Raw genomic sequence first — 20258 nt, forward strand, 5'->3', positions numbered from 1 at the left:
CCAGGGAGATACAGCTCTATAAAGTCTGCGTTAGGAGGCTGGAGGGGTGGTCCTGTGCAGATGTTGTAGCTTTGTAGTGTCACAATGTGGGGTTTAGTCCTTGCTGCAGAGAAGAGAGTAATCATGATATATAAACAACTTATTTGTAGTGAAACTAAACATCAAAAACAATGAAAACCAACTGCCAACTGCAGCCATCTTCTATGCTTTTTTTTTGTTGTTGTTTTGCACTCTTTTCCCTTCATGTTAAACTCTGCTGTCATTCCCTTCCTGTTTAAGCCAATTTTTCAACCAATCAGCACTCTGTCTACACCTAAAACAATCACATACTGTTGCATTTTCATTTTTACTTTTTTTTGGCACATCAGTGTTTGTTGCATAGTCAACGACCTGCATAACAGATACTACAGGGTGAGCATAAATCCCACATTAGCCCACAGTTCACGACCCATTTGTGCCTTTTTTCAAATGCATTCAAAAACAAAAATCCTGGGCCCATGACAGGTCCTCTTTTAAAGAGTCCATATATGAAAGTTGGCATGACTTGAAGAAAGTCCCAGGTTTGTCACTAGGACAAACCTCCCTGTCTGTCAGCTTTGTTTGGGTTTTTTACTTTATTCCACTTTATTTTTGACTGCTTAGGACCAAAAGCCAGCATTGAGATTGAGGATGTTAAACCTGCATCCTTGACGAGCAAATAGAGTTGAGATCTTTCCTTTATTATTCATATTTCTGAAGAGAAACTGTTTAATTTCATTATAAAAGCTTATAAATAGGATGAAAACGGAGCACTCTCTTCTAACTGTCAGACATGCTGACTAAGAGAAAAGTTAAAGGCCTCCATCAAGCAGGTGAGGGAGAAAGAATTACATTTTTAATGGGTGTACATTTTCACAGTTTTCTGGGAAATACTGATAGTGTTTAATTGGTTTGTATACATGAGAAGTTCCTCAAATGCCACCATCAGTTTCAAATAGATGATTATGATTAGTCATTTTCCAGGTTAGCAGATAAGTGAACAGTTAAAAGTCTATGAGGTGAGTTTGGAACTGAAGCCCAGCCTTGCATCAGACTGAATGTTTTTTAGGTGAAATGCATATTTAAATGTTTGTCTCCACAGGACATCCCCAACAGTCGGAACAGTTTTATTTAAGCAGCCTAAACTGTCACTCCCTATCTGAAAAACATGTCTTAATTTGCATTGTTTTTCACATGCAAGGTGGCTGTTGGAGCTATAAATCTACCATCTTTCTGGATGTCAGCTGCAGCTCCTTTAGCGTCTCTTAGATCTGCTGCCACTTTGAATTCAGGATGATAACAGCGCTCTCTTTGAAGATGTCAGCCTGTCAGTGTCAAGCAGTTCTCCTAACTCCACATTTGAGTCTCGCTCTTGACATGACTGAGAAGTACGTCTGTCTGCGGAGAAAAAAAATGTCTAAAATTAGTTTTATTTTATGCTTTCAGGTGGATTGGAACCAAAGAAGTTGACCTATATCAAATCAAAAACACGAGCCACTCCGAGCCAACAGAAAGAACAGACGAGACTTCAGCTGGCCAACTGTAAGACACCAGATGATCCATTTAAGGGAAACAGTACATAGTGAAGTCCATATATTTTGGACACTGACAACTTTTATTTTAGTTACTTACAATAACATTCAAGTTACAGTTATATGATGCATATGGGCTTTAGGTGCAGACTCATCTTTAATCTGTTTTGGGGTAAAGTGTAATCTGGCCTTTCAATTCTTGAGGCCGATAAGTGGTTTGTATTTGCTCTCTTTAAGTCTTTTCTTTATGATAGACTTACGATAGACTGAAACATTGATTGTTTTAAGAATTAAATTACTAGATTGGAGGCAGATAGTGTGCAGACCTTTTCCTTTTCAAGCAGTTGTTTTTCTTTACCATGGAAAGGATCATACACCACTGTTATGTTCTGCCGAGCTTGCCAATGCATTTTTTTTTCATAATTTACCAAACTGTTGGTGACAAGGAGGGAGTCCACACAAGATAGTATTAGTTTGGATTGGTTACATTCATTCAGAGTTATTTTGTGGTTAATATTGGAAGAGGGCAGCAATAGTTTTTTCTTGGACATCAAACTCATGTATTCAGGGTTTCATGTCTTTTTGGGTTTAGCCAGATGAGTCTCCTTGAGCCATCCATCCCCTCCTGCAGGCTTCATTGGTTGATCCTCATCGGAGACCAACCATGTCTCTCTTTAGTGTAGCAGCAGTTCACCACCGTAAATAAGCGTCTGCCTGGTTAAATAAAGGTTACATTGACTCACTGTCCCCAACTTGTGGTACAAAGTGGGATTACATGAAAGCGCTGCCCAACAGTTACACTTTTTATAATCTCTTCAACACATAAAGACATAACGTCCTACTCCATTTTAGTTGTAATTTTGGAAGATTTTAAACTATTTTAAGCAGAAATGTACAATAAGTACGTTTACTGTCCCAAATATTTATGAATTTGTTCTGTTTCTGCAGTCTAAGATGGTCAGCCTCAGAGCTCTTTTTACTGCATGTTAAGTTTTCAAAGAAACAGCTTCCCAACACTTGGAATAATCTCTGCAGCTTTTACCTGTTTAATTTATAGGGACATGCACTGCACTTAAATTCCATGGTCACCATATAATTGTAACTTAAATGTGTTTATGTATTACAGCCTTGGAAAATGCAAAATTATAAACTCTCCAACTGCAGGGGTCACAAGGACTTTAAAAATCTAAAAACAGTGTCAGTTTGTTCCAAGTACTGAAAATTGCACACTATTAAGTTGATTGTAGTCCACTGAAAGGGTTTACTGGGAATTTTCATTAAAGTTTCATATTTTTTCAGTTTTTATTCACTGAAATAAATGTGAAATCTTCTTTCGGGAGCCTTGTCAGACACATTCAAATGCTGCCTTTAAAACCTGTCAATGGAGCTGGCAGCTATAAAGACAGACCAAGGTTCAATAATTTCACTTCTTCCACAATGTACAAAAAAACAGAGGAAAAAAAAAAAACTTTAGATTTTGCTTTCAAACTATGCTCTGCTTTCAAGCCCATTTTCATCCCCACTGAGCAGAAAGCACACTTAATGGAAGCAGCTGAACACATGACTAGCACAAGTTTGCCAAACATCATTTGCATCTTCCTACAGTACATTAACGCTGGCATTTACAACGCGCGCCTGTGTGTAGCAGGTCGTGAGATGTGCCTGTGGGTTAAAAAATAGCCACAGGTTACAAGTCATCACAGCAAGATGCACATAAACATTCATGAATACAGTTTTATTTATAGAAATACACTCATCTAAGTGTTTCACACTCGTCTGCAGCCCATTTCCAATATTTTCATGCAGCGATCACAGAACAAAGGGTGACAAATTATAGGAAAAACCAAAACAGAGGTCCAGGACAGCTTCAGTGCTCTTTAGCATTCATTCTGCAAGTATCTGGAAATCTGCTGGAGGGATGAAGACCGTTCTTCTAAGGGATATTCCCTCGTTTCATGTCAGGGAGCTCTGTCTAGGAACAAACTCTCTCATTAGTATTCAGCTGAGTTAAGAACCAGTGACTGTGAAGGCTGAAGCATGTGATTCACATCTTTTTCATCCTCATCAAATCATTCAGGCAGCCCCCGTGCCATTTGGATGGGGGCTCTGGTGACCAGGTGCTCCACTTTATGTAGGACCACACAGCATTTTCATCCCCTGTCCCCATCGTCCCACAGATTCAGAAAATGTCCCACATTTTGCTTGGTTCATAATTCAAATTACAGGAGAGACACTTTTATCCAGCAACAGTGAAGAAAGCAATGAAGACTGTCAGGGTGGGTCAAGTGCAGGTTATCAAACCCAAAACTTCTAACATTACTGAACTCTTACAGGGTGTAGATGCCTGAACCAGTGGACTCGAACCACGCTGGCATAACACTGTAGGGGTCAGGGATTCAGGTTTTTCCCTTTAATCTGTGACCCAACTTTACACTCCTTGAATCAGACCAAGGGTCCATTTTAATTCGGACTGTGGGTGAAAGAGTTTCAGCATCACATCAACATGCGGTGAATGATGTCACCGATTACTGTTCAGATCACATTTTGTCCCAGATAGATGTTATGTTACCATAATTTAAGGTGCTCAGGAATCAGTGGAAGAACCTGCTGACCTTCTTTTGAGTAAGACTGGTTCTGCATGTACAACACGTTGAGGAACAGGAAGGCAGTCCACACTCCTCAGGCACTTCATATAACAGCAAGCAAGTGCAATACAAAAGCTCTGCCAGGTACTGTTGTGTCCTTTACCGTATGATACAGCCTGTAAACCCACTGACCACACCTCAGCGTCTCCAAAGACAAATAACAAAGTAAAGCCCCACTCTCTGTAGAAAGCAAGCATGTTTGATTTGGGAGCATTTTACACCAAATTCCCTTTCTGACACAACCCTGAAGGGGATTTGTGTCTCCAGCAGGACTCAAACTAGCAACTGTTTGCTTGTCAAGTGAATGTGTAAACCACTATGGTGCTACGCCACGCTAAACTACACAACCAAACAAAAATTATAGCCTCGACTCGAAAATGTGGTTCAAATATTAAAATGGTGCTGGTGGGCTTCTGTGTAGCTGACAGTGAAACCTGGATAAAAACACGGGCTGGCCCAGCTCTCAAAAAACTGCTTCTAGAGAGTCAAAACCGTAAGTAGTAACATAGAACAAGTAGTTAGTTTTTAGTAATAAAAGGATGCTCAGCAGCAGGTTAGACATGAAAAAAAAAAAGTCCTGCTTTTCTCATTCTACACTGGGGTCTCCAAACACATTCTGCCCACTAAAATGAATGGGGCTTTAAACACTAAATATTTCAGTAGCAGTCAAATGTTTGTCCTAGAAGAGTAATTAAATGTATCACACATAAAAGTCAGTTGTCTTGGTGTCTGGAAACTGTTCCTATGACAAACTGTGTGAAATGAGGCAGGTTTTTCTTTCTCTACAACAACGTGTAACAGGATTTTTGCTTTGCAACAATCCCATCAATAAAAATGACACAAGTCTGCACTTTAAATAGGCTGATGAAATAATGCTGCAGAAAAGCACTAATCATGTAAAATCACGAGTTAAAATGTTTATTTTACCCACTCGGTACCAGTGTTTAATTCTCATGTGACAGTTGCACATTAGAGCGCTGAAACTTTACACTTCATACAAGTGTAAACAATATTCCTTGTAATAAATATCTTTAAAATACACTGAAAAATGTTCTAATTTGAATCTAATCCTGTTATATGGTAACATAGTTTGTGACAGCTGCATTTAGCTTTGTTGCTAAGACTTGGTTCAACAGGTCACGTGTATAAAACTTGTTCCTACAGCAGATAATCTGTCACACTTGGAGCAGACCAAAGTTTAAAACAATCAGTGAAAACTTGGTGCTCCGACCGGTTTTAAACCTAAACTCTGAACAAAACCCAGGGACTGTATAAAACCGGATTCACAGGTAACGGGCATTTTTCCATTATCGGGATTCACTTATCCTAACAACGGCAATCAGCTGCCTCCAAAGACTGGAAAACAGTTACCTTATTAATTATTATTAACTTATTAATAAAGTTTCGTATATTTAAAGGCAGGAAGGAAAGCCAGCAAAGATGCAGTTAACTAAACCTATCAATATCACAGCTTTATCATTAAAACGCGGGACAACCTGATGGATTATAATAATATTCATACTTTACATTTTATTCTTTTATAAATAAATAACTCAAAATAAAAAATAAATAAATAAATATGGGCATTAATTTGCTTATACAGTTTTAATTTATTTAATATTTATAGCTACTTGACTTCGTATTGGTTCCTGTATTCATTTACTTTTTTTTTTTTACATTTATTACTTATTTGTGCATTTTTATATATATTTCCGCAAACTCACTTATTTCTGTACTTTCCTTTTTATATTTTAGCATTTTTTATGCATTTTTACATCGTTATGCAAATAAAGTCGTGGGGTCTGCTTTATTGGTTTATGTGACTTTAATGTAAATGTAAATAAATACTGAAGGCTGCTAAAGCAAAACTGTCCAATTTGTAAAAATTATTGTAGAGATTTATTGGTATTATTGTTTGGGGGCATTTTATCCCAAATTATTTATTTACTGAGTCATTTATTTATGGGGGGGGTTTTCCCCCCATTTTTGATTTTGGCAGCCTCGGTCCTCTATAATTAAGTGGTTTTTGAGCAGTCTGTCCCCAAGAAAGCCTTTGAGCTGATTAATCTCCTTTAAGGCCACTTTCTAAATATTGCATTATATAATTATTATTAATCACAGTTTGGGCTTCTTTCCTTTAAATAATGTCTCATTTTGGATATTGTTTGTGTGGCACAGTGCCTCAGTATCTTACTCTGCTCCACACTTTCTCTTTCAGAGTTTCTGAAGCTCGATGAGTCAACCTGAAGCGAGAAATCAAGTGATCGGTTGGAGTTATCGCTGAGCCACACATGGAGGATCTCCAAATCCCACAGTCTGGACTCTGTGTCCAGATGAAACGCTCAGAATGGGGACAAAAAGCGAGCTTGGCATTGTTAGGCTTCCACCTCGGCTCAGTGTAGCGTTAAGATACCGAGAAGCCTTTCAGGTGTAGCAACAAACTGTCTGGCAGCCATTTTGGAGGTCTGCATCTGGTTTGGCATCAGCTGTGAGCAGCTGATGTTATTTATCTACAGCAGACTTATCTCCACAGATAAACACAGAAACGGTTAATTTCACTTTTTTTTTCCTTTTCTTGTTGAATCAACAGTTTTATAAAACATACATTTAACATGTTTCAATTCTAGAAAGCTAATGTAGCATCAATGAGCTACCTGAAATCTCAGAATATCTTAGTTGTGGATGTGATCATGGACTATATATACACAATGGACATAGATACCGTGACATCACCCATTGGGTACCAGAATCCCGTCTGCTCAAGCTGAGCATTTTCACTGTCACCATCTTAAGATTTTCAAATCTGAAAAATTTTCTTTCTAGCACAACTTTATCCTCCTTTATTACTCTAATGGCAACCACAAATTAAAAAATAAATGTCACGTTGTATTGAATGAGACTTCAAACTAATGATGGAGCCCATAAACTCATCAGGAAAGTGTTTACTGGGGTCATAAATCAAAGGAGCCAAGGACGGTTTTTCCCTTCGACTTAAATACTCCTGCAAGTCTGAGGAGTTGCCCCCTGCTGGCTGTAAAAAGAATGCAGGTTTAATGTCCTTCCACATTGGCTTCGCTTTTCCAACCTGGATATTATATCCATATTTTAAGTCTAGCTAAATCACACTGGAGCTGGACAAAACCGTTACCGTTATTTAAGACCGCACACAGAATTCATTCACAACAGGGATGTACCATCTTTGACCATTTTTGAAATCTAATGACAATGATTGGTCTAATCCATCATTTCCTCCTATGCATTTCCAGTTTCTACTTCTTCTGTTGCCATTTTTCAAATTGACTGGAAGAAAACTCAAAGAGAGAAACCCTGCAATAAGCTAGTGTTTTGACAGTGAAATTGCAGAGCAATGCATGCACACCATGCATACATATAAATGCTGGCTGTTGCGTAGACTACGCCGTACGCCCTACATGTATTCAGAGCACAGGTGTAACTCATGCATAAGCTAGTAGCACTGGCAGTGAAAACAAACAAATGTGTCCACTCTGTTGAACTCTGTTTTTCTCCACATTTTTGGACGCCATAGCTCGGTGAGCCATGCTAACCACCGCTATTGATGCTCAGCAAAACTAAGAGGACAAGGCACCAGGTGAGACATGTAGGCTGTGACACATAAGCAGTTGACCTGCCGACCTCCACAATGGCACTGGCTGTCTCTCCTGGAGTTTAGAGGTCATGTAGCCACATTTATTTGTATTTTCCAGCCTTGTATGAACATTTTATTAAAGGTTTAAGACCTAACTGATTCAGATGCATTGATGATCTAAGTTAGGGTACATTCTAATATATTTTCCGATGGGCCTGCATAAACTCGAAATTACAGACTGTGTTATCCTATGTACAGCACTTACTACTGATTGCCATTCATGAGCTATTTACCTGACTGAGTAATGTGATTCTCTAAAGTGTGCACTAACTACTTTTTTATTGTCACTGTGCTAATACCCACTTGCATGCACTCACCCTCTAATTTAGTGTAAACCCAGTGATGTTTCTTATGAACAGTTTTATTGCAAGAGGTTTAAAAAAAGCTCTTAAATATTATTTCACATACGCCACTGCTTTGTAGGTAAACACTGCACGTTTCATTTTGAATTTAAACTCCCCATATGTGAGCTGCTTTTTGTATGTTTCCACAGTTATGACATCAGGACAAAGCAGTGAGTTTTGCATGTAATCGTAGTGGTAATGCACCTTGTCGTCAACATGCTAGCTCAGGGAAATTTATTGTCTCTGATAGAAGCTGTGGATTAAACTTTAATATGTACACCTGTTTCATTAAAGCACATGAATAGATTCCACAGGGAGGATTCACATGTACACACTTCCTTCACTTAGAACGCTCACGTATTTGTTGCTGTGCATCCCGTATTTCACTTTCCTCGTGTTTAAATTCAACTAAAGAACTTGTAATATAACTGTTCAGCTCTCTGGACTTCCTGTTTTATAGGAGGTGCTTACAAGGTATTCCAGAATGAATGAGGCTTTATGGCACTGTAGAACAAATACATACATTTTGGGGGGGGGAAACATTTTTCTTCTGAAAATTTTCATCATGTTTTTGATTGCAGGGGCTTCAATTACAATTTTAAAGATCAAACCTGTGAGTAGGTTTGTATCTGCTATTCTGATTAGAGGCGTGAAGTGAACCATAGCAGACAAAATGAGCTGCTTCTTGAAATATCTGTTAAGGTTTAACTACAATGTCTATAACTGACGTCCAGTTATTGTATGAAAATGAGTTTGTCCTGTTGTAAATCCTTAACTGACCAGAAAGGGTAAGGTGCAACAAAACAGGGGAGACAGATTTTCTAATTTTTAGATTTTTTACAAATTTGTGAAATTTTAATGATAAACAGTACATTCATGTTTAACTTCAGGGACTACTTCTCCCTTATTTATTGGCTGAATGTTTTGAAACTAATACTGCAGATGAATTTCTGATTTTAGACTTTTTTTTTCTATTTTACAAATTTTTGAAATTTATAAACAATAGAAAAGTATCAGCCCGAAGATGAAGCGAGGGGTGGGGAGTCCCATTGATGTCTGTAGCAGCGTCCCATGGGACCCATAGGGAAAAATGGTACATACAAATTCACAGAAATTGCCAGAAAAAGTCACTAGATTTGACACTAGTCACTCTTTGAAAAAAAAATGTCACTAGGAGAGTCTGCAAAGTTGCTAAATCTAGCTGATTTAAATTGAAATATTATTGCAGTTGCTAATGTCGGATTATCCTGTGCTAAAGGAATTCCAATAGGCCGCTGCTGATTGGTTCAGGCAGAAAACATTGTACAGACGTGTGGTTTCACAGTGTTTTTTAACTTTATAAACAGTCAGCTACTAATTAAACTTTTGTTAGCTTGGGTTGTGATTATGTTGTCGTATTGTGCACTTGATTCTTGAAACCCTACCCTTGAGCGTGCATCTTCGGTTGTTCTTACCATAACCATTGAAACGCAACCACATGGCAAACTAAATGAACCACTTACTTAAAAGATTGAACAAACTCTAGCCCAGTGGTATTGATGAGAGAGTAGTTAGCAACTAGCTTGTTACCTCATGTTTTTTTTTAATAAAGTGACTCAGTCGTCTAGCAGTGCTGAAAGGGTTGCACTTCTCCAAGATCTTCAAGGCAAGCAGAAAGACATTTACATTTTTAGGCTACAGCACCACAAAGCCCCATTTACTCTGGACTAACTCGAGAGTGCCCCCCTGTGAAGGTCCACAGAGTGGGAGTTCTCAATTACATGTCAAGTAAAGCTAACAGTTCCCCCACTGAGTTTGGGAAGACGCGACATTAAAGCGTGCGACAGCCTGAATCACGTACATGTGAATCCTCTCTTTCCTGAACTAGACATTTCCCTCTTGCCACTTCTTTTCTACACATTTAGCTGTCAGATATCTGAAGTACACTGTGTCCTTTGTTCTGCTGGTTTTGGTGTTACAAATGCATCCCAACATATTTGACGGTTTTAACCGCTCTGCGATGTCCCCCTCGCCTTCATCGATGCTTATTATGTGTAGATATTTGCTGAAATGCGTCTTTTCACAGCATCGCTAATGAGCTAACGGCATATACAGAAAATGAATGCAACTAAATTTACATATCAGACTTGTCAAAGTGATGATAGCCATATTCTTTTCACGTGATGTAGAGCTACGGAGCACCGCACATTATCACTAGTATTCACTGTATTTACCTCTTCTTTGTTGATGGTAATATTTCTAACCTTGCAGCAGTAGCAGAACATTTATATGTGTAATAAATATGTAGCGTGCGCAGGTGAGACGAGGATCAGGGAACAGATTGGCTGCACTGATACGGGTAGATGAAGCATGGCGTCTGTGTTTTTAAAACCGCTCGCATCACGAAGAGCGTCACTCTCACAGGAGGGTTGTATTTTTCTAACATTTACTCCGATGTCCTGTATTTGTACCCCGCACTGATGAGTGTATTTTACCATTTATTAGCACTTGTTGTCACTTTCACAGTTATCCTCCTCCTAAATGTCTTTATATTGCCAGATTCCAAATAATAACAGTGATGTTCTTGTGTCAACTTATCAGTACAAACTGACCGTTGTTTATTACCGATATTCTTTGTTTATTGTCAGAGAAAAAATAAACTATTTCAACAACAATCACATGAAAGTGGTCATCAACTCAGTAAGTCAGTCCAGGGTTTATGAATCAAGCTACTAGTGCACTTCAATGCAGTCTCACAACAGTTTCAGTTTTATTTATATAATGCCAGATCACAACAACATGTCTGTGTAGATTCTCAGTCATCCAGGTCATAGTAGTCTCTGGAGCTTGAAAAAGGCGACTGGACTTCTTTTTGTTTCTTGAAGACGTTTCACCTCTCATCCGAAAGGCTTCTTCAGTTCTCAACCAAATGGTGGAGAGATCACAACAACAGTTGCCTTAAGGCGCTTTATATTTTAAGGTAAAGGCTCTACAATAATACAGAAAAGAATCCAACAATCAGACGAATAAGCACTTGGCGACAGTGGGAAGGAAAATCTCTTTTAACAGGAAGAAACCTCCGGCTCAGGGAGGGGTTTTCATCTGCCACGACCGTTTGGGGGTTACGGCAGGGAGACGAGACCAAACACATGCTTTTTTTTGTGTGTTAATCAATACTAATTTCCCTTAAACACAACATCAGTCTAGTTTTATATGTTACAATTCACATCCACATTCACAAAGTTTATATTTTCCACTTTTAAAGACAAAAAAAAGTCTGTATTTGAAAGTGATGAAGCAAATCACTTCACTGCCTAAACTGTTAATCCTGGGCCCGTATCCGGGCCGCCCAGCAGCTTCTCTGAATCTACAGCCAAATATCTCCGTCCCTGGCAGGCCCACACATCAAAAGAAAGCTATGGCTCTCCTCTTTCCGACCATATATGGCATTCCCAGGTACAACAATCACAGCATATACACCACAGGGTATTACCGAAACTAGTAATTTGATGTTCCCTACCTTTGAAGGCTGTCTCGAATCCAAATCTTGATAATTCCCCACAAATTTGGCATCATTCTGTCCATAACAGTCCAGTGAATATAATCCAGTACATCCATGAGGTCCAAAACACGAGTCGCATCCACAAGGGCACCAAAAATAGAGCCTAAACTTTTCTTGAAAAAAGGAAATACACTTTTATGAAGACTCTGATGTAGAAGCTATTATTTACTTTTAAAACGAATGGTCTTAGTTCAAAATGGCCGCCCGGCGTCTTGGGCTTTGATTGACACCTAACTTGGCCAACTGGGACACTGTGGGGGCTGTCTGTAGCGAGCAACAGCCAATGAGTGTCACACCCAACTCTGAGCCCTGCAGATCCAACCTATCAGCTCACAGAATAAAAATGACACTACAGACGTTTAGCCAATGAAGTTTTGAACACGCGGGTGTGTTGTGTTTTGTAAACTATAGGAGCATGCACAGGATAATTTAGTCATTTCAGTCATTTCTGTGTGCTGACGTGTAAAAGTTGTTTTATGTGCACCATTGCTGTTTTGATGGGTTTTTAGTTGAAAACATATTGCGTTGTTTCCAGATGTTGTACAAAGTTATCCAAATTCATCCAAAGTGTCCATTTGGAGTCTCCAAAAATGTCCCTCTGTAAAACACACAACCTAAACCATATGAAGCTGTAAAATTCTCATTTTTACAGCTATTGTTTTCAAATTTAAAATGGGAATAGCCAAGAACTTATTCTTTGTAATCATGGTGTGTTTTAGTCCATAAGTACGAACTTTGTACTGTGTACACTCTTTTTTTTTTTTTTAATCTAGACACGAAAAAAAAAATCTTCATATCTGTCTGTTCCAAGGAGTATAACTTTATAATAGCTACACTTAGAGTAAATCTTACTTTTGTGGTAAAAAATACAGAATGTTACCTTTACAAAATGCCCAAGCTTTTTTCACACAGTCCTAAGGGTTTAGGAACAGCTTTAACTTAAAAATTGTATTATATTTTTAGGTGTTTTTGCCAACAATTGTTAAAGGGTTAAAAATGTTAAGTTTGGTTAAGTTTGCTTGGTTAAGTTTAAGCATCCTGGATGGGGTTAAAATACAGCAGTTACCTCATCTTTTCCAAGCTCTGTTTTCGAGGACTTGGACTCGGCCTCGGGCCCTTAGTTCCAGTGAAAAGAACTCTTAATGCTTCAGCATACCAAGACATTTGGGACAATTTGATGCTCCCAACTTTGTGGGAACAGTTTGGGGATGGCCCCTTCCTCTTCCAACATGACTGCACACCGGTCAAATCCGGGCAATCAAAACATACTCCCTGCCGGTCATCAGATACCCTGCTGGGATAATAAGCTGGCCAAAGGAGGAGATAGAAGCCACTGACATCAAGACAAGAAAGCTCCTTGGAGGATTTCACCACAAATCCAGCACCCTGAGACTGTACGCTAAGAGAAAGGAGGAGGCCAAGGACAGAACCACTATCTTGGATGAAACAACAAAGATCCATGAGTACATCAGGAAGATGGCCACAAATGATCACATGCTTAGTGAATACCTCAGGAAACCCGAGAAAAAAAAGAAGTATTTTATCAACAAAATGTTCTGAGTTGCAGATTAGCTGCTGAAGGAGTACGTTTTATAGAGGCAACCAAGTGATGACCTCTGCCCAAACCTGCAGTTCCACTTGAAGCTGCCTCCTAATGCAATAGTTTCCTCCTTCATAACAGCTGTACACAGATGAAGTCCTCAGCTGGTCTGAAGAAGACGGGGTGCCTGCTGACTCTGGGCTCTGCGATAGACTTAACCACAAAATAAATAAAGATTGAAACACATGAGGCACAACCATGAGATTGATGATAACCACCATCATGATACCCACTGTCTCTCACTGAAATACACCCTTGTGGTGTGATTTAAATCCCAGCAGTGGGGACAGCATCATCTGAATCCAGCATACTTTTCTAACAGTCTCACAAAAACAGCAACAGTTTGAATATAATAATAATAGGAATTAAACAGTTTGCAGAAAGCTAACCAACATGTCACAGGCGCTGGAGCAGAGCTGCTCGGGCTGCCAGCAAATTCCTGCTGGGCTTTCAAACATTGTGTTCACATGAAAATGAAAAGACAGACTTGAATGAAGAATGCTGCTTATTAAACTGGCATCTGTATGACTCTAAAATAAATGGTTCAGTACTGCTTATGATTTGTAATATAATAATAATTTCCACCTCCGTCTTTTATTCTTGGGCTTTGCACATTTAACAATAATCCCTATTCATCTCATATTCCACAGCCACACAGTTCATACCATAGACTACATATAAAGATGGATGTGGTCAATGTGAAATCACCACCTGGTTTCTTGACTCCATATTTGGAAGATTCAGTTTCAGCCTTTTGGCCATGTTGAGTTTTTTTGGAGCCAGAAGTAAAAATGTATTTGGATGAGAGGACGAAGCACCGAGTCGACAGCTTGATGCCAGCTGCCTGCATAAACTGGACAGGAGCAACAAACAACACAGATACCTGCTAATTAGTGCTCAGTAACATCTGCATAAACTCCTAGAATTTAACTGGGGCTCAGACTTCTTGGGTGGTGTGTTAGTACAATCAAACTCTCAGCAAGATATATTATTGGTCAGATAACCAAAGCACAAACACGGTCGAAGGTCCAGTTCAGGGACTCCAATTAGCAGCTACAGCGGCCTGTGTCTGCACACCTGTCAGTCAAAGGGGCCACGACCCAACTTTAAGCCTTAATGAGATCCAAAAGGATAAATTATATATAAAAATCACCCCCTCTACTGTTGCTATGAAGGGGAAACTGTCCATAATGTTCAAGCAATGTGCACATGATGTCACAAGGAACCTCAACACTCCACATCCAAGAGTAAAAAAAAAACTGTGATAAACGGAGTGTTCAGAGCAGTCTGAGGTTTGGCTCACAGGGATTCCTCGTACATACACTGACCTCATTGCTCAGAGCTTTGGTCACCTTTAATGGAAACATTAACCACAGGAACTGAGAATATCTATGACAGGAAATAAGAAATAGCAGCATGGGTCCCCTTTAATTGTTTTCTTCTGGAGATTTAGACTGAAACTGATACCACTATCGTTACCATAATGTTGCTGCAGGACCATCATTGTAAACACAGATAATGTGTTTTATGATGAGCCTTTGAAACCGGTTGGGCCGACATTAAAGGCTCTTTTGATCTTGTCAGATCTTGAATTAAAGTTGCACCAAAGACTCAACACCGTGTCTGACCTCTCAGCAGGAGGGCGAATAACCTCACAAAATCTTTGGTTCATCTTTGAGTGACATTAATGATGCTGAAAGCTTTGGCTGACATCATGTTTCCACAGAAATCTATTTTGTTAATACAAATTATGTGCACATAGCTGATGGGAGATGATGTTGGCATAAAAAGAAAGCAGGAAAGAGGCTCAAATAAAACCGCCCCCGCTCTGGCTGTGGGTAGCATTTGGATATTTGAGGTCTCAGGCCATCTGGTTTGGTTTATTCTCTGAACTATAAATCCCCTTTTACTCAAACCCAACACCTACAGCACACGGTGCCACCACACTGCTGCCTCACACTGTTCTCTGTCCAGGTTTCCCACTTTTAACCACACAGTTTCATTCTTCCTCCAAACAGGTGAGCACATCCTGTGTCTTGGACAGAGGTATTATGGAAATCTTGTTTACAGCGATGGAAATCTTTTTGCTGTAAACGGTAACTTCAGAGTATCCGGGGTGTGTCGAGACTGGGGCGCTGTGGGTGGCACCGCCCCTCCCAGACCCCTACCCCCACTAACGTAGTACATTTAGTCTCGCAAGTACTTCACTGAAGTACCTTTAAAAAAAAAAAAAAAAAAAACTGGATGGGAGTCAGCTTCACGAAAACGCGAAGCTCAAAATGCAAAGGCACACATTAGTGTAGCTATCAGTGTTGGAGTACCTGCTGTGTGGCTCCTGTCCAGTTTTGTACCTCTTGAGTTTAATTAATAAAGCTTAAGTTTAAATTTCGTTTGCCTCGTGAGTCCTGCATTGGGGTCCTCTGCTTTGCCTTCCGCAGCAGTTTGTGACACTTTAGGTGTATTTCCATGCTCAAACATTTGTAATATTGCTATTAAAAGTTATTTTCTTGGCGAGGCCGGCGACCACATGCATATGCCGCGTTGCAGTGCGGGTTCGAGTCCCGGCCCGTCGCCAACTTGCCCGTGTGTCTTCCCCTATATCTTTCCCCCATTTCCTGTCTCTCTCCACTGCCAATAAAAGCCGCTGTGGCCAAAAAAAGCAAAAAAAAACCTTATTTTCTTTGGTAAAAATATGCTAACTTTCACCAAAGCATTTCAGATATAATAAAGAACTTCCACTCTCTGGACTTCCTGTTTCGTACGGGTCGCTGTGGAGCTGCCATTGTGAGTTTGAGTTTTAGACCATCAGAGAGATGACATTTAGTAAAAACATAAAAAGTCTGTTTGAGGATTAAAGTTAAGTTTAGGTTAGGCTCTTCTTTGTGGGGGTTAAACATGGTGGTAAGATGCTTTAGAAGGCTTTGACACCAATAAATGTCCTTACAAAAAGCAACCAAACACACCTGCATGTAAATGTACACACAGAGTGGAGCAGACAGCTGAAGACACCACAGTTATTTGCGTCGTAGTGTTTGGTGTGGTTTTTGTGGTTTATAAGATGGCGACTCCTCAAGGTCACAAAAAATTGGAGGAGGCTGCACTCATTCACCCTTTTAAGGACAAAATCTATGTAATTCCATCCCAAACACTCTTTCTGCGTGTGCACAGAAAGTATCGGAGAAACACTGAAGCTCTTTAACTCAGAGGGTCGTTCTGTGGAAATGTCAGTTTTTCTGTCCCTGGTATTCACAGAAATATTAGTTTATTTTATATTAAAATAAAACAGTGTTGACGAGTTGAGCCCCGTTTACACGAGAACGTTTTCAGTGGAAACGCTAAAGTTTTACTGTTTTCTTTTTTTTTTTTAAAAACGCATTCAGACAAACATTTTAAAAACTGGGTCCGTTTGCAAGCTGTTGAAAACGCTGCAGTTCCCATTGCCAGGCCACAAGTTGGCGGCGTGGATATAGGCGTTGCAACCATAGTGCGCATGTGCGAGTGCCCCCATTTTCAAAAAGTAGTGTTTTTGCCTGCATTTGTCAATTCTCCTTCACACTTTTCTGTGACCTCATGACATTTTCCATCTGAGTCAAGGAAAAGTGGTTAGGAAAGGGAGCTAGGAGGAACATTTGTGGATTCTTTGAATATATCCTGAGTAATTTTAAAACAAAAACTGGAAATGAGAGAAACTTAAAAACACAACATTGCTGTCATGGCGGGCGGTGTGGCAGGCATAGTTTGGACCCAAACGCAGTACTCGTAATTTAAGAGGCTTTATTGCTTTAATCTCAGGCTGCAGACAAAACCTCCACGGAACAGAACCTGAACAGGTAATCCAGAACCTCAGACAAAAAACAGGAACACCATGAGAGGAGCTACTGACGAGAACATAGACAATATACACACACCAGGAAATGAGACAATGAAGCACAGCAAGCAAAACTTAAACACACAGCTCAAGGACCAAAGACACTATCAAAATAAAACAGGAAGTGTGAAAACAGGGAAACAGAAATACAGATTAGACAGGGGAGGCAAGCACACTGAGGAAAACCCACAACACACTAAACTAAACACTCAAAAACTGAAACACAAAAGGAAAAATGCAAAACCACAAACTCAAAACACTGGGCAAAGATCCCAGGACCACGATGACTGCCAAACTGGAAGATTGCTGTCTGTGAACATGAATATTTGGTTTAACTGTGCCGGCTGATTCTGAGGCCCTCCTTTCGTTTAACTGTGATTGTTTTGGGATAAAAACTGTTGGTTTTCCTCACGATGAGCACGCTGCGCTCAGCCTGAGCTGGAACTATGAAACAAACAGATTGGATTTGAAATCCTGTGCGTGCGACTGCAGCGCTCGCGGCTTAGTTGTGTCTGTTTGTCGTTTTGAGCGGGTTGCCAGCTTATGCTCACACTTCCTCAGCACCTTACTTTGGAAACAAGAACACATGAGGAATATTTTGTGTTAGTGTCTCACTTCTCTGCCACGTCTGTCAAGGTCGGTCCATTAGATCCAAAGTGTGCAGCCTGATGCCAGCGGAGAAACTTAAAATATTGGACTATCCTGCAGATCAGGAAGCATCAAGGTTCCTGTAACCTTGCACAGTTTGAGCTGTCAGATTAAATGTTCCGGCATCTTCCTCTTTTTTGACATAATGACTTTCTCTTGATGCACAGCAACCAATTTAATAACATTTCCCAAAGACACAAAAGTCTCATATTTCACCGACAGATTGGGTTCATTTTGGACTTTTTGTTTTCTTGTGCTCTTAAGATATGCTGGCCACACTCTGCATGCACGCAGAGGGATTTTTTTTTCCTGATCTGATGGTCAGTCATCTTTGATTACTGTTGCTTTTTTTTTTTTTAAAGGCTCTGTGCATAATGGCTCCCAGTGTGCCATCAGTCATGTTAGGATACTCTGAAGCTGCCATAAAGAAAAACTATAGCCGCAGCACACTTGGCTAAACTTACTGCTGATGCCACGAATTAAGTAAAGCACAAGAAGGGGAAGAATTTTAACCCTCTTTTACTGACTCTGATCAGGATGGAGGTTCTGGGTGTAGCAGAAAGGAGGAGGATGTCAGGTTTCTGCAGGATACAGTCCTGCTGGCTCCATCGAACGATGACCGTCAGCTCGTACTGTCCAACTTTACAGCAAAAGTAAACATGTTTACAGTCTGATACAAAGAACAGATTTGGTCTTTTTGGGTGGTTTTTCTCTTCATAATAACTCTACAGTGCATGAATTTGACTTCTGCTGGTCTGAAGAGGACCAGACTCACCGACTCTGGGCTGTGTGACCTGACCATAAATGCTGGATCTTGCACTGAACTTGGTGTTTATTTTACGGTGCATCTTTTTAAGAATTTTAGCTCTTACTGGTGTTTTTGTGAAGGTTTTACCAGGTGGCCTTTAATAGACCAAAGACTAAACAAAACTAACTTGAACCTGAGCAGTGACACCACACCAGGTGATGCAACCATGTGGTGACAAGAAGCAGAGCTGTATGCTGCAGACAGGTAGCAAAGAAGAGCAGGTACACCAAAGGAAGTGCAGAAGAGGGACTTTGGGGGGTTTTATTGCTTAGTATGAAGTTATTTAGTTCCCTTGAGTATTATAACCTCACGTCATGATTTGCTGTGTAGCAGGTGAGGGATGGACCCAAAACGCAGGACTCCAGATAGAACGTAATTTGCTTCAGCTTTATTCCAGGAACATAAGAAAAGCCGAGCTGGAACGAAGCCAAAACAGAAAACTCACTTAAACTGACTGACTGACTGGAGAAGGCAGGCAAAGTTTAACTGAACAAAAGGCAAGGTGTTTATGATCAGGCTCATGAAATCTAAAGGTAAAAATCCAAAAGGCAAAATACATAGTTCAGAAGGGTAACTGAAAATAATAACCTCACTGAACACAAAAATGAGGAACTAGAACGAAACACCAGGACAATGAGAACAGCAGCAGATGCTCTGAAGAAAAGAGACTACACAGGAGGGTGCTCCGGGGAAGTGGAGACAGGTGAGGAGGACAAGACACAGGTGGACAGAATCACAACAGACGAGACACAGGAAGCAAAACTCAAGGCAACACACAAGGAACACAACTCCCAAAATAAAACAGGAGGTGTGATAAAGAAACGGGGAAGACACAGACAGACTTGACACAAGAGGGAGGAACCCAGCTAAAGCACTAGGAACAAGATCAAATATATACTTAAGAGAAAAACATGAAGCAAATATAAACATTAAACAAACCAGGAATCAATAGAAAGCAAAAACAATGCTTGAAAGTCCAAAAAAACTCAGGAACGCTGGGCAGCTGACCCGGGATCATGACCGTCCATCACAGCCTGTTTTCATCATTGATGTCTGTGCAGCACAGCACAGCTGATGTTTCTTTCAGCTGCTTTTACAAGGTTTTAAACTCTTTTTATCTAAAAGAAAACTTTATTTTTGTGGAGGGTATAGATGATTTGGATGAATATTTTAGCCCCTCTCGCAGCAGTGTGTGAAATAGTCACAACATTTAATCGACTGTTTCTTTTTTCCTGTTTTTCAAAACAAACTTCCTGCATGTGGAGCTACTCGCTGTGGCGCCCCCTTGTGACAAGGGAGCAGCTAAAAGTAGCAATTTGTATCATTTTTAATTATGTTATTAATTTAAAATATATTGGTTGGTTAGCTTTAAGCAGTAAAAAGAACTTGGGTAGGTTTAGAAGAAGAAATAAAAGGTACCGTGATGACGGCTCCTCACTTTATCTGGAAAACAGGCTACTTCCTGTTGAAATACATTACTTACAAATTTGTGTCCATAAACGTGAAAAGATTTTTTTACTATTTTAGTAACTGACCTCAGACTTGCTGATATTTCGCTCCATCGTCCTCATTCTCAGACTGCTGCTT

The 20258-nt window shown here is 39.9% G+C and overlaps 1 protein-coding gene across 1 annotated transcript in view; it reads left to right on the plus strand.

Moving 5' to 3' along the window:
- The window catches only part of LOC115800993 (nck-associated protein 5-like), a 108553-nt gene extending 97693 nt beyond the window's left edge, over window positions 1–10860 (plus strand). The window contains exons 12-13 of the mRNA XM_030758666.1: window positions 1465–1560; window positions 6414–10860. Of these exons, the coding sequence (XP_030614526.1) occupies window positions 1465–1560; window positions 6414–6415 (98 nt within the window). The 3' untranslated portion in view covers window positions 6416–10860. The remainder of the gene's footprint in view (window positions 1–1464; window positions 1561–6413) is intronic.
- The last annotated feature ends 9398 nt before the right edge of the window (window positions 10861–20258 follow it).

This window comes from Archocentrus centrarchus, chromosome 21, assembly GCF_007364275.1.
Source record: "Archocentrus centrarchus isolate MPI-CPG fArcCen1 chromosome 21, fArcCen1, whole genome shotgun sequence".
Taxonomy (NCBI): Eukaryota; Metazoa; Chordata; class Actinopteri; order Cichliformes; family Cichlidae; genus Archocentrus; species Archocentrus centrarchus.